Source organism: Myotis nattereri (genome assembly GCF_964212035.1).
Source record: "Myotis nattereri genome assembly, chromosome: 3".
Lineage (NCBI taxonomy): Eukaryota > Metazoa > Chordata > Mammalia > Chiroptera > Vespertilionidae > Myotis > Myotis nattereri.
In genome coordinates this window covers 70087782-70102730 of record NC_138077.1, presented here as the reverse complement: position 1 = coordinate 70102730, position 14949 = coordinate 70087782, and the positions used below count along the sequence as shown (strand labels likewise).

Below are 14949 nucleotides of genomic sequence, written 5' to 3'. Positions count from 1 at the left end.
TGTGGGCACATCCCCGGTGGGGAGTGTGCAGGAGACAGTTGATCGATGTTTCTCTCTCATCGATGTTTCTGGCTCTCTATCCCTCTCCCTTCCTCTCTGTAAAAAATCAATAAAATATATTTTTTAAAAAAATAATAAAAAATAAAATAAAATTAAAATTAAAATACATAATAAAGAAATACGAATTGTTTTTTGGCCTATATCTTCATGTAAACTTGTCTCATAGTCTCTCTCACCTTTTAATATTTTACATAGGCCTTATATCCCAAGCAGAAAGGTATTTTTGTAGTGGCTTTATAAGATCTCGGACACTAAAGTACAATCATAAGGTAAACTAAATTTTGTTGTGAGCAGCTAGCTATATCTAGCTACTAGAGTTTATGAACTGAATGTATGCCCCCGCTCCAGATTTATGTTAGAACCTAGTTTTCAGTGTGATGGTATTTGAAAGTGGGGCCTTTGGGAGGTAATTAGATCAAGAGACTAAAGCCCTCATGAATGGGATCAGTGCCTTATATAGAGACCAGAAAGCTAGCTCACTTTTTCCACAATAAAACAGAGAGCTAGCTCACTCTTTCCACAACAGAAGGATACAACAAGGTATCAGCCATCTGTAAACCAAAGGAGAGTCTCACTAGGACCCACCCGTGCTTGCACCCTGATCTTGAACTTACAGCCTCCAGAACTATAAAAAATAAATTCATGTTGTTCATAAACCACTAGTATTTTATTATAGCAACCCAAGCTAAAACATAAAGTGTTATCTATTTTTTAAAGAAACTATTCATCTAGCTAATATTATATTTCATGTGTATAAAATTATACACAAACTGAGAAATTGATGAGTTAGGTGACAGCATAATTAGGAATATTATTCTGACCCATTTTGGAAAAGTTTAGTAATGAATTTCTATGTAATTGCTTCTGTTCAAACTCAAATCTCAGTTGATGATTCTATCTTTCCCTTCTTGTCTCCATACTCCAAAAAGCTGACAATTAATATTTCTATTTTACTATAAGGATACATAAAACTTCAGAAAACATAGAATCAGACAGTGAGGTGAGGTCAGACTCAGAGATGAGGGAAATATTTGAGACCTTTAGCATCAGCTATGCCAAAAGGAAATGCAGACTGGATAAATGACACAAAGTCATTACCGCTCCATTGCCCTTTCTGTCCATTCCATTTTTTGCAAAGGCCCAATTTTCCATAGAAACAGAGCAGATTTACAGCAAATACAAAGATTGCATCTTTTATTTATAAGGCAAAAACCCTACCCAACCTATTTTTCATTAAAATTGCGTGTCCTATAATACTGGCCTTCAGAGTATTAGGCAAACATTACATAACACTTTGGTTATTCCTGTGGGAACCATTAGGCAAAGACCTTGAAGGTCAATCTCCTCAGCACAGTTCCGAGACTACCAATTCTGACCTTGACTGCTTGACTCAGTGATAATGAGCTTTTGGGATGAAGTTGTGAGACTGTGAACAAATGCACATGCTCGCTGTCCCTTCTCCACTCTGCCTCCCTTCCAGAGGAACGTCTTTTGTGAAAACACCCTGGACAATTATGAGATTAGGAAAATAATATATTACCAAGTAATAATTAAAATACAAATATAATGTTTATTTTGGATCTTATAACATCCATTGAGAAGGTTTGGCAAAAAAAATCAGGTAGATAAGGTAGAGATAGGGAGTTACTTAAGGAGTAGATAAGAGGGGAGAAGACTGGCAAGTGATAGCCTGGAGTAGAGAGTACAATTGTTGGGAGGGCACACATACACCAGGCAAAGGGGCTTCGAGAAAGCTCCTTCCCCCACAGGACTGACATGACTGTCCTGAGTAAATGTGACCTGGATGGAGATAATCCCTGTCACCTTTAAATGTCAATGTCTAACTCTTTCTGAAGACTTAGTTCCTTATTTTAAGGATGAGGAAAACAAGGAAGAGGCTTCAGAGAAAATATACACAATTTTCAAATGCTTAACATTTTTCTTCTGTACTATGTCATGCTGGCACTTAAAGACCAGAAAGTAGGTGCTTGATTTTTACTGCACTCTGTATATTCTTGTTTATTTATTTAAAAATTTATTTATTGGGGTGACATGGGTTCACAAAACCATACAGGTTTCAAGTGTACAACTCAATAAAGCATTATCTGCACAGGCAGTCTCTTTCCTTCCCCATTCCCCCCACCTTTGCCCAACTCCACCTATCCCACCCTCTTTTTCCTCTGGCTGTCACCACACAGTCATCTGTGTCTATATATATACGTTTTTTGGCTAATCCCTTCATCTTATGCGTTCTATAGTTTTCAGCAAACCCTGTCAAATAATGTGGTCATTCCTAGGTTTAGTATAACTTCAAACACGTCTGAGAAAAAAATACACGTGAAAGAAATATGCCTATGCTAAACAACAATTACATGGCGTACTTTTCAGAGCAGTGCTTCCCAAGCTTTAATGTGCATACAGGTCACCTGAGGTCTTGCTAACACGCAGATTTTAACCTAGTAGGTCTAGGGCAGGCCTATGATTCTGCATTTCTATTAAGTGCTCAGGTGATGCTGGTGATGCTGGTCCACAGACCACACTCTTGTGCAGGTTTTAGACCAACACATGCAAATTTGGCTTTGGCAGGAAATCTGTGCCCTCAAGTTCATTCTCATTTTTATTCCCCACCTCCCCCACACCCTAAGTTCCTACATTACTTCTTGTTTCACTGGTATGAGAAACTTTTAGGACCAAGCAGAGTGGGTACAAAAGAAAATAAAATATTCTAAAATAACAACTTCAAGTGGAGCAATAAGATTTTAAATTGTCTCAAAGGTAGAGACATAATTTTTGATATGCATGAATTATACATACTTCATGCAAATCAATGAACAAATACACAGTAGCCTTCTGTTTGTTTCCATAAATGAAGCCCTGTCTGCATAGCTTACAGGAAGTTGATTTAATTAATGCACAGCACACAACCTCATTGTTCAAGTATCTCTAGAGTGAGGCGATCTGAATAATTCAAATTTTCCAGATAACTGAAGCTTATCTTTTTAAGTATCCAAATATATTTATTTTAGTGATTTTTAACCAACATTTTTCTGGAACTAATGTATTCAAGACTTGTTAGATACACAAAACAAAGTTTAGCATATCTACAGCTATCCAGGGCCCACGATGATTATTCCGTGGCACCATGTAGCAATGCTATAGGAACCACGCAGGTCTAGGTGGGCTGCGTGCTCTTACACAGTAGAGCCTGAGACACACTTTGGGCGTCTCTCAGCCTATTGGGAGCAAACTTCTGACTCCTTCCTCCATGGTCAGCTGGCACTTCATACTGCTCTCTGACTGCCCTCCGATGACAATTTTAATCTGCTTGTTATTTTTCGCATAATACTATGGGAAAGATTCTGAGACTGGCTCCCTTCTCATTTCCCTCATGTTTTCAATGCAGCTCTCTTTCAGGGCTTTGGGTTAGTGGTTACCTGAATCAGTATAATCATTTCAGCTTAAAGAAATCACGCAAGTTAATCCCCTTGAAGTAGTTCTTACTATGACTGATACTCACTGATCCCAGTGTCCTTACAGTACTGGACCAAGAACTGTCCCATGACTCTTAGCAGATGATTATATTCTTGGACATTGAGAAATTCCTGCTTATTATGAGATGGTTCCATGACCTCCAAAGGTATATTGACAATTCCAATCACGCCTGCACCAAGCCTAGGGGAATATAGACATACAGAAATTTTGGGAGAAAATTTTAGGAAAAATTTAGCTAAGGGGGAAAAAAGCAAATATACCAAGTATTTTTAAATTTTTTTTTTCCAAAAATAAATGGCTCACTTGGTCTGAACCATGCCAAAGTTTAATAAGTTATTTTACAACTGTATTTGGTTACATATATCTATGGTGATCCCAGGTATATTTGGTCTCATTATACAAATGGCTTTAGTACATCATTACTGAATTAATACGCCTCTTTTGCCAAACCTATCACCTTACATGGGGAGTCAGGGTCGGGGGGGAAAGGAGGTCTCTTAGCATTAACCACCACTACGAATGCTTGGCTGCAAGAAACTGACATGATGATCTTAATGAAATTGGCCATAAGTCACTTTCTTCATCCTCTTTTCATCTGTCAAGTTGGATTTCTCCTCATTGCAAAGGTCCAAAGGACGCTCAATGAATTCTACTAAGAGAACATAATGGCTGGACTATTCCTGAGAGTAACAGGCATCTGCCTGGTAGTCTTACTGGTATGGATAAACTCAGTTTTTCCCCACACTTTTAGCAGCTCATGCTATGTATAACTATCCTACTTAGTGGCGTAACCTGTTCTGGGAAAGAGTATCTGGACTCTAACTCTTTAGGGCCAGCCCAATACCCGTGGAATGGCATACAAACCAAGCTTTCCCAATCTGGGGCTCCTGCCTATCAAGTCTTTCACCACTTTCCCTTTACACTGAGCCCTGCCTTCACTATTCATTCTGTAAGTCTAAACTAGGGCATCCTTTCTCCAAGAAAGCCTGACTGCCCATCCTAAATGGTCTTTTGAACCAGATACTTGCCTCTAGCATGTATTCATTCATTCATTCATTCATTCATTCAAGCTGAGCACCTGAACTAGGAATAGAGTAGAACAGGAAGACAATGTCCCTGTTTATGAAGTTTCTCTGCTGTTGAAGGGGGACAAGGCATGATGCTAGTAAATGTATAAATGTACAAGATCGCTTCCGATGGTGAAAAATGATCTGGGGGGAAAAAAGCAGGTGCTGTAACATGTAAAATGTGATAGGTAGCCCTAGCTGGTTTAGCTCAGTGGATAGAGCATTGGGAAACGAAGGGTCCCAGATTTGATTCCGGTCAGGGACACATGCTTGGGTTACAGGCTCCATCCCCAGTGTGGGGCACGCAAGAAGCAGCCAATCAATGATTCTCTCTCGTCACTGATGTTTCTATCTCTCTCTCCCTCTCCCTTCCTCTCTGAAATCAATACATACACACACACACACACACACACACACACATATACATAAATATATACATATACATACATATATATATATACACATATGTATACATATACACACATATTTAAGTGATAGATATGTGAGGGGGGTAGTGATGGCAGGGGCTAATTCTACTTGGGCAGTCCAGGAAGACCTTCCTGTGGAGGGGACTTTAGGGCTGGTGCCTCAGTGGCATGCTCGGACCAGCAGTAAGATCTAATGACAGAAGGCTCTAGGAGAGGAAATGGCAAGTGCCAAGGACATGAGGCAGGAGCGAGCTTAGGACGTCTGAAGAACAGGAAGCCGGGTGGTGTGAAGGGAATGCAGTGAGAGGGTAGGTATGAGTGGGGCTGGGTGTTACAGGGCCAAGCAGAGACCAGATCACTGGAATACCACAGCAACTACCTCTATTCTACATGCATTGGGGTTTTAAGCAAGACAGTAAATTAATTTATGTTTTAAAAGATTATTCTTGCTGTTTCCATACCATATGAAAAATACATATTTATACACTCGTCCCTTTCATTGGACTATAAGTACGTCAGCAAGTGGTGGTAGGTCTTCACCATCTTGTCTGCAGAGCTTAGTTCAATGCCTGGCCCGCATGATATTGCAATGTAAGTGCTTGTTAAGTGAACGTATGAATGAATTGCTAATTCCTTGAGAGTGAGGAAGCAAGATGAAAACTTTCCCCTGAGCCATTCTACTGGTCACGGTTGTCTTGTCTGTCTCTGTGCTTCCCTATGGTCTCTTCTCAGGACTTTACATAATTCATGAAAGCAGCTTGTGGAGTTTCAGACCACTGGGCAAGCACCAGACTATTACTCTGGAATTCAAATAGGCTGCCGTGTTAAAAACATATGCTCATGTTGGCGAGAACCTATACATGAAGGGGTTACACAATATCTTACAAGTTGCTTTTTAGGACTATGGATTTTTCTTTTCTAAAATTTCTTTAATATGCCTGCATTACTTTTTACTTGGTAAAATACTAAAACCTTAATTTGAGTAAATGGTGCAAAGAAAGGTAAAACATCAAGTTGCTCAGAAAATGCACTGAAAAAATTTCCAGAAGTGAGCTTCTTCTTTGGAGCAGGCATACAGCTCTACTGGTGTAAATTAGGCGGATTAATGGCTGTGCAATGATAGGAAGGGTGAACAGAGGATATGACACCTGCTCCAATTATGTTTAATCACTCATCCAACTCCGCAGACAGAACCGCACTGCAGCCTCCTTCCTCCTGCCTATGCTTCTGAACACAAAACATACTTACAGGGACTTCAGTTTCAACTGTGGGCCCACTTTCTCATGCATCTTGATCAAGCGGTTGTTACTGTAAATGAACATCCCAGCGTGGTTTCGGTTTTCTGTGTTCACTCCAAAGAATAGAGAGAGTGTCCTTGCTGTTTTTAATTCCCTAGCATTATATTTAGGAAAGTTAAAAATATTTTTATTAAGTAAAAATATACAGTTTACAAAAATGTGAATAAACTCAGAAGGGAACTATCAAAGGAGTTATATATAAGATATCCAGGTATTTTGCAAAACCAAGTGGGTACACACTCAGTATCCCTGCATAGCCAAGTATTCGGCAAAAATATAATGGCCAATAACCATGCCAGTCAAACACAAGCACTCCTGGATTCCAAAATAAGTTTGCCAATTTACATTTATAAGAACTAGAAAATGCTAAATAGTTATAAAATGTTAACTGACCTAATTGCAGCACTTTTGAAAACTAATAATTTGACTGTTTTTAAATGCAGGTATTTATGACACTGGATGTGATTTCTAACTTCTAGCATGTTCTCAAGCCTACAAGTATACTGCATAGGTCAGGATATGCCAGAAGAGATTCTTTACCTTTCCTTTTCCAAAATCAAAGATAAATTAAAGTTAATAAAGCAAGTGTAGGAAGATTATGAGCTCCTGTTTGTCTAACTCTGTCCTGCAATACTGTGTTTTACATGACTTTTCTATTAAAAGGGTCAGATGGAAATTGAGACAAAGCAGCATGTGGCAGAAACAACCGGAGTAGCAGGAGGCTGTGTGGAGCTATGAAAAGTGCCTGGATGTAAGAACCAGAAAGATGGACTTAACTACAAAAATACAAGCCTGTCTTTGTAACAACCATGTAACTATGATGCATCACTTCAACTTTCTGTCTCATCTAAACTATGGAAGAAAACACCTCTCTAGCCACATGGAATGCCATGAAGACTAAAGGAGATAATGTCAAATATAAACCTGGAACAGATTAGGTGCTTAGCAAATGTTTTCTTTTCCCAAGAATGATTGCAAATATAATTCTTCCCCTCCGCCCATCCTATAGTTCCTTTCATTCCACAAAAACAGCTTTTTCTTTTCAAATTCATGCCCACTGGCTATTATAACTGACATCAGATGCTGACTGGACTAATTAAATGTATCTATCATTAAAGGACAACAATAAAGTTCTGTCAGTCTTTCCATGGGATATGATGTAAGTACATCAGACTTTCTGAGGAAGTTATTAATATGGGTTTATATTTATGTGTTTTTAAATGCATGTACATGTAGGGTTAAATAGATGTGAATCAAACTTTTCCTCAAAAATGTCTGCTCAATAATGAGAACCCCACTATTTAACAAAAAGGAATACTATGTAAGGAACCCCAAAACAGGGTGTTACAGGATATGACATAGTCACGCGTGATATTAAGTGACATACTGATTGCTTTCAAAGTTTTTTTTTTTAAAGCATTTTACTATCAAAATTTCACACCAACTGGCTTTATAATTAATAAAATATAGGTTGGTTACATTTCCTGCATATCATTGTGACTTCAAACAAGCCATCAAACAGCTTTTTCTTCCTGAAGACTTTAAAGAGGCCTTTGCTTTTCAATGAAGATTTCTCTGACATTCACTTAACATTTATCTTGATAAATGCATAATTAACATTTCAAATTTAAGGTTTGGGGAAAGTGATGATTGTATAGCATTTCATGGTTCACAAAAAATAATTCTGAAAACTAGTAATATTTCCCTAAAAACTGTTTCTCAAAGTTAATGCAGTTCTCAGTCTGACCTTCCTTGAAGAACAGCAACTATTTTCAGTTTAACTTGTGAAACACCTGAGTCAACCTTACAAATGTCAATAATGGTGTTGTAATATAGGCTTGCAATTTTTATCTTAACTACCTATAAGTGATAAATTTACTTGATTTTCCATCATAAATGTTCATCAGTACCAGCAGAGGGAAGAAACGGGGACCAACGCTCCAGAGTTTAAATGGCAAAGGACACAGGGAACATGAAGCTGTCAGCTGATTCCCTGGGAAGTTCACTTCTTCGTCCAATCAGACACTGAACTAATGTTTTACTCTGTATTCAGAAATGTTAACATTATGTAGACATGTGTGTACACGCAGATATATATTTTATAAACACTTTGGCTTGATTATGTTGGTTGGGGGATTTTGATGCTTAATATCTGTCACAAGATGCCACAGGCTGAGAAAGAGAACTTGTCACACAAACCACCAAATCTGCCTACTCAGAAATCAAAATTTGTTTTTAATATAGCAACAAGGATTCTGGCAAACAGAAGATCAAATGTCTTACCTCCGTTTCTCTTTAAGAATCTTATGCTTTGCTTCCACATCTTCCAAAGCTTTCTGTAATACGTCCTGGAGAAGTACATTTGGTTAGGAGAGAACATTATGCCATTAGATTAACGAAAGCTGATCTGATATTTATTATCCTATTATACAAATGTTTCACAAGGGTAACGGTGATAGGTCACATTGCCTAATGCAATATTACCACGGTAGATACTCAATAAATACTTGATAAATGACTAAGTTCTAATAGCTAAGGAGACAAGCTAAATCCCAGCCCGCAGTTCTCATCTTGCACTAATTCCAATGTCCTTCCTGCCTTTCAGAGAAAGGGCCACTGCTCCCTGTAAGCACAGAGGTTTTTCACATAAACTTCCTGACAGCTCGGGGAAGTCATTCAACGACCGAGGCTCTGGCTTTCACCTGTGAGAACAGAAAATGCTGAATCACACCATCACTAAGGCTTCTTTCAGGGGAAAAAATTATTATTCAAAAATTTTGTCATACCTGAAACCTATATAATTTTATTAACCAATGTCAGTCACCACAATAAATTCAATAAAAAAGAAAAAAAATTGTCAGTAGCCAAAAGAAAATGTTTCCTTCATATAAAGTTCCCGATACGCCCTCAACTTTAGGATATCCCATCTAGGATTACTCCCTCTCAGAGTGCCTCAGTACCAGGCCCTTCTGTCTTTCTTCTCTTTTATTTGATACTGGAGGCCCAGTGCACAAAAATTTGTGCACTCGGGGGGGGGGGGGGGGGAGGGGGTCTCTCAGCCCGGCCTGTGCCCTCTCGCAGTCTGGGACCACTCGGGAGATAACGACCTGCTGGCTTAGGCCCTCTCCCGGGTGGCAGAGGGCAGGCCCAATCCCTAGGTGCAGACCGTGGTTGGGCTCAGAGCAGGGCCGACTGGGGAGTTGGGGCGCTGCCCCCTGTCATGCACAGAGCAGGGCGGATTGGGAGGTTGCAATGCCACCCTCAGTCATGCTCAGGGTAGGGCCAATTGGGGGGTTGGGGCACCGCCCCCTGTCACACTCAAGGCAGGGTCGATAGGGAGGTTGCGGCGCCACCCCCTGTATGCACAGAGCAGGGCCCATCAGGGGGGTTGGGACTCCGCACCCTGTCACACACAAAGCAGGGTGAATCAGGGGGTTGGGGCACTGCCCCCTGTCATGCACAGAGCAGGGCCCATCAGGGGGGTTGGGGCTCCGTACCCTGTCACGCACAGAGCAGGGCCCATCAGGGAGTTGAGGAGCTCCCCCCTGTCACGCACAGAGCAGGGCCTGTCAAGGGGTTAGGGAGTTCCCCCCTGTCATGCACAGAGCAGGGCCCATCAGGGGGTTGAGGAGCTCCCCCGTCACTCACAGAGCAGGGATGATAGGGGAGTTGGGGCACAGCCCCCTGTCACACACAGAGCAGGGCGGATCAGGGGGTTGGGGCGCCGCCACTGTCACACTCAGGGCAGGGCCGATGGGGGGGGGGTCGTTTGGGCGCCACACCCTGTCACACACAGAGCCTCAGGGTGTTCAGGGGGTTGGGGAGTTCCCCCCTATCAGGCACAGAGCAGGGCTGATCAGGGGGTTGGGGCGCCTTCCCCTGTCACGAACAGAGCAGGGCGGATAGGGAGGTTGTGGCCCCTCCCCTGTCACACACAGAGCTGCAGGGCGATCAGGGGCAGGGGGTTTGGGCGCTGCCCCCTGTCACACTGATCCCGGTGCCGGGAGGCCTAGCGGCTCCGCTGATCCCAGTGCTGGGAGGCATATTACCCTTTTACTATATAGGATAGAGGCCTGGTGCACATGTGGGGGCCGGCTGGTTTGCCCTGAGGGGTGTTCTGGATCAGGGTGGGGGTCCCCACTGGGGTGCCTGGCCAGTCTGGGTGAGGGGCTGAGGGCTGTTTTCAGGCTGGCGGGTGACTGAAGCTCCCAACCACTCCTTTTTTTCTTTTTTTTTTTATTCTGGGCCAGCTTTAGCTCTGAGGCTCCAGCTCTTAGACCTCCGCTGCTGAAAGCAGGTTTCTCACCTTTGTTTACTTTCTGTATTTGAAACAATGTGGCGATCCTGCTGGCTGAAGCCCAGCAGACTAAAGCAGGTTTCTGGGGTTTTGTTTAGCTTCTATATTTGTTACATAGTTGCTTAGAGTTGCAGCTCAGAGGCCTGCAGCGGTAGGCGGGGAACATTAGAGTCCTCCGTCACTGAAGCAAGCAAGCCTCATGTTAGTTTCAAGCTGCCTGGCTGCCGGCCGCCATCTTGGCTGGCAGTTAATTTGCATATTGTCCTGATTAGCCAATGGGAAGGGTAGCGGTCGTACGCTAATTACCATGTTTCTCTTTTATTAGATAGGATATTTGGCTCATTCACTACCCTATCGCTAATACACTCCCTCTAACCAGACAGAAAAAAATGCATTATTATTTCACAAATAAGAATAGACTTTTAACATGCTCCATCCACCTGATGTGAAAAATGGACATCTCATTTGATGGGTATACTGCTGACTGAACATTATTTTCACTGACTTAAAAGTAAAAAAAAAAAAAAAAAAAAAAAAAAAAAAAAAAGGTAAGTATTTCATTTTACTTCAAATTCAACCACTCAACTGCCGAGAGGAATTTTAGAGGTCAAATGCAGAGGTCATTCTGCTTTGCTCTCTTCTCTGCATTAAAGAAACCAGTGTGCATCAGAGCAACAAAGTGAGCTGGTCAAAGATTACCCTGCTCTTCCTGTCCGTGCTCAGAACACTGGGCGAAGAGGCAGTGAGAGTAACAGGTAAAGGCAACAAGAAAGCAAGGTCCTGACCCATTAGAAAGTCTGTTTCTCTTGTCTCTCAAATACATAAAACCAAGGAAATTTATTTCTTAGAAACAAAATAACAAAAGATTAAACTTCTAAGCTGATAGCAAGATAGGTCTAGCTTTAACTAAAAAAAAAAAAAAAAAAAAGTGGAGGGAAAAAGTAATAGAATTTTGGGAAAACCATGGATAGCTTTAGGGAATTACTAGGTGCCAATCTCTGATTTAATTCCCAATCATGGCCGTTAGACATGAGAACTCTTCATCAGATACAGCCCTGGTCTTTACATGTTTTAGGGCAAATCTCGGAAAGAAATCATACACTGAGTCCATAGAAGAGAAAGAAGGAAAGATGAAGTAAAACCTTTTTCTCCAAAAACCTATTTATCCCTTTGTATGCAAGCAAATATGTAGTGTAATGATTCACCATGCTAGAAAGCGTTGTATATTTTTGGTAAAAGTTGGAAAACTTAAATTCATGTCTTGCAGCAATATTCTTCTTCTCTTAGTTGCCATGCATTATAATTAATAACAATAGTTCTTTATAACCTATCTCACTCATGGGTATTCTGCAAGAATTACAGAGGATGTTTATGAACTGTGTGGAACACCTCATACGAAAAGAGCTCTGTGAGCTGGAAGCATTGTTATTAATATTCATAATTACAGCACATAATTCCCAACTCTAGACAGGATTGTGTATTAGTCTTCTCCCTGTTCTGCCCATTTATTTAGGTCCACAGGGAGCTATGATTTGAAAAGATATTTTCAAGAAGACTTGATAAGCTAGCTTTTGACTGCTTTTCATTATTTTCTCCTATTCCTTTTCTTTTCATTTTAAAGAAATAGGTTGTGACTCTCTTCCCGACTGTCCTGAATTCACCCCACGTTTTGTTCATCTTTGCTCTGTCTCAGCCTTCCCCCACTTACTGAGTTTTGTCTCCTTTCTCTGCATTCATCTATTCTGTTTCCCTGTGTTCCTATTAACTTAGTCACCTGAGGTTACCTGCATTTAAAAATTTAGGGAGTACATGACAAGAGACAACTGTGTACAGGAAAAGGCAAAGGACACTGTTTGCCATTTAAGAAGATTGCTCTGTGTGTCATACCTTGGCGGGAGAAGACAAGGAAGTTCTATCAGGCTGGTTGACTCTAATTCGAGCATCTTTCAACACAAGTTCAGCTAGAAGCAGAAGCAAGGTAATTATACCATGAAATTCTTTCAAGCAATTTTCAGTGAGCATTCTATATACTTACATAGATATATATAACCATGACCAGGGAGAGAAGATTACAAATAATCACCTCAGAAAATCCTATACTCCTTCCACAGCTCTTACACATTCTAAGTGTAGGTCGCATACTTCCTCTTAGACATGGCAATTTAAGGGGAAAAAACACATACATACAAATTCAAAAGTCACAACTGGCTGTTTGGCTAACTGAAAACTATCTAAAATCCATAAAATATGGACGTAAAGTTACTCCTCCCTCAGGCATCACTGGGAAACAATGGTTCCCTCCTCACTGTGAGAGAAGCGAATGTGTAGAACTTTCCTTCCTAAAGTGGATGCAGCACGAATCTCTGAAACGATCTAACTCAGCATCAGTGAAAACAAGAGTTCCTAAAATAGACCAATCCAGTTCCACTTGGATCATACTAAAAATAATAAATAACAATAATTTAACAGAGATGGAAAAAATGTGTATATAATTCCTTAGAGGAAGAAACTAATTTGATTAATTGTGGCTATCCCTACAATGCCTAGAGCAGTATGTGCCCTAGAATATATGCACACTTAATGTTTGTAGAATGAATGAACAATAATAAGGTAAGCCATAGGTAATTAATTACATACCAATCTTTACTGCTTCTTCTGCCTTTTTAACTTCATTTTTAAATGCTCCTTTAAAAGACGATGTGACATACAGATACTTTCTGAAAAATAAAAAAATAAATAAAAGAATCAAGTCAGATTATCATTTTATAGTACAAAATATTCTTTAAGAACACTATCCTAGTATACTCCAGATATACATAATTATTAAGAAAAACTCATAAAGTTGTATCCAGCTGATAAATAAGAAAACTTTATACCTAAAAAAAAAAAAATCCTTACCATTTAATACTTGAAAATTTTGCTTTCTTAATGAATTTATTAGGGTGACTTAGTTAATAAAATTATACAGGTTTTGTTGTATAAGTCAGTAACACATCATCTGTATATTGTATTGTGTGTTCACCACCCCAGGTCAAGTCTCCTTCCATCACCATTTATCCTCCCTAAATCCTCTTCTACCTCCCTCCTCCCCCTTTCCTTATGGTAATCACCATACTGTTGTGTCAATGAGATTTTTTTTTCTTCATCCTTTCACCTTTTTAACCCAGCCCCGCAACCCCCTCACCTCTGACGACTTGTCAGTCTGTTATCTGTGTCTATGAGTCTGTCTCTGTTTGATTTGTTAGTTTATTTTGTTCATTAGATTCCACATATAAGTGAAAATATATAAGCTAGTCAGAGAAAGACAAGTACCATATGATTTCACGCATATGTGGAATTCAATGAACAAACTGGACTAACAAGCAAAATAGAGACAGACTCATAGACATAAAATAAAATAAAATAAAACAAATAAATTAAATTAAATTAATAAATAAATAATAAAAATAAAATAAAATAATAAAAATAAATTAAAATAATAAAAATAAAATAATAAAATAAAGAGAAAAACGGGGGGGAAATTCTTAGACACAGACAACAGTATAGTGATTACCAGAGAAAAAGAGGGGTTGGGGGAGTTTGAAGAGGGTAAAAGGGGGATAAACAATGACAGAAGAATACTTGACTTGGGGTGATGAACACACAATATCATAGAATTGCAAACCTGAAACTAATACAACTTTATTAACCAGTTACCCCAATAAATTCAATAATAATAATAAATTATTAATTTCAATAAATAAATAACTTAAAAATTCTTCCCACACAAATGTTCACTTATACATGTAAAATAGGATAATTTTCTTATAAAGAAAAATGTCTATGCAACTGCTCTATTCTCAAAGTTTCTGGTTAATACATATAACCCTCTCATACAGATCATCACTGACACTGAATTAACTGCTTCTCCAAGTCCCCAGTCATCTTTAACTTAAATGCTGAGAAACACATATTACCATTTTAAGCTACTCAATCATATTTTCTACTTTATTACCACTGCTTTAGTGAGAGCAAAGACACTCTAGAATGATCAAGGAACTGGAAAATACATATACCTATAAACTCCAACTCAAAGGGAGCAAAGTATAGGTGAGAAAAGCACTGTAAAACAGAGGTTCTCTGATTGAGGTTGAAACTGTGTATATCTATTATAGAGGCTTCTTGGAATCCAGGATTTTACATGTTGATTTAAGTCATCATGGAGAGAAAATTCCAGAGTGATATTTGGTTTCATAATGCTCAAACCTCTATATACCTCATTTTATAACTTTTGCCTTATACCTCAGACTTAGTACCTTCATGTTTAC

General features: G+C 39.6%; 1 protein-coding gene across 1 annotated transcript in view; it reads right to left on the bottom strand.

Moving 5' to 3' along the window:
- MORC1 (MORC family CW-type zinc finger 1) overlaps positions 1-14949 on the bottom strand; it is a gene marked incomplete at both ends in the record, with an annotated part of 149745 nt that overhangs the window by 90123 nt on the left and 44673 nt on the right. Inside the window, 5 exons of the mRNA XM_081085997.1 lie at positions 3578-3732; positions 6296-6439; positions 8629-8693; positions 12530-12603; positions 13280-13359. Coding sequence (XP_080942123.1) covers positions 3578-3732; positions 6296-6439; positions 8629-8693; positions 12530-12603; positions 13280-13359 — 518 coding nt within the window. The remainder of the gene's footprint in view (positions 1-3577; positions 3733-6295; positions 6440-8628; positions 8694-12529; positions 12604-13279; positions 13360-14949) is intronic.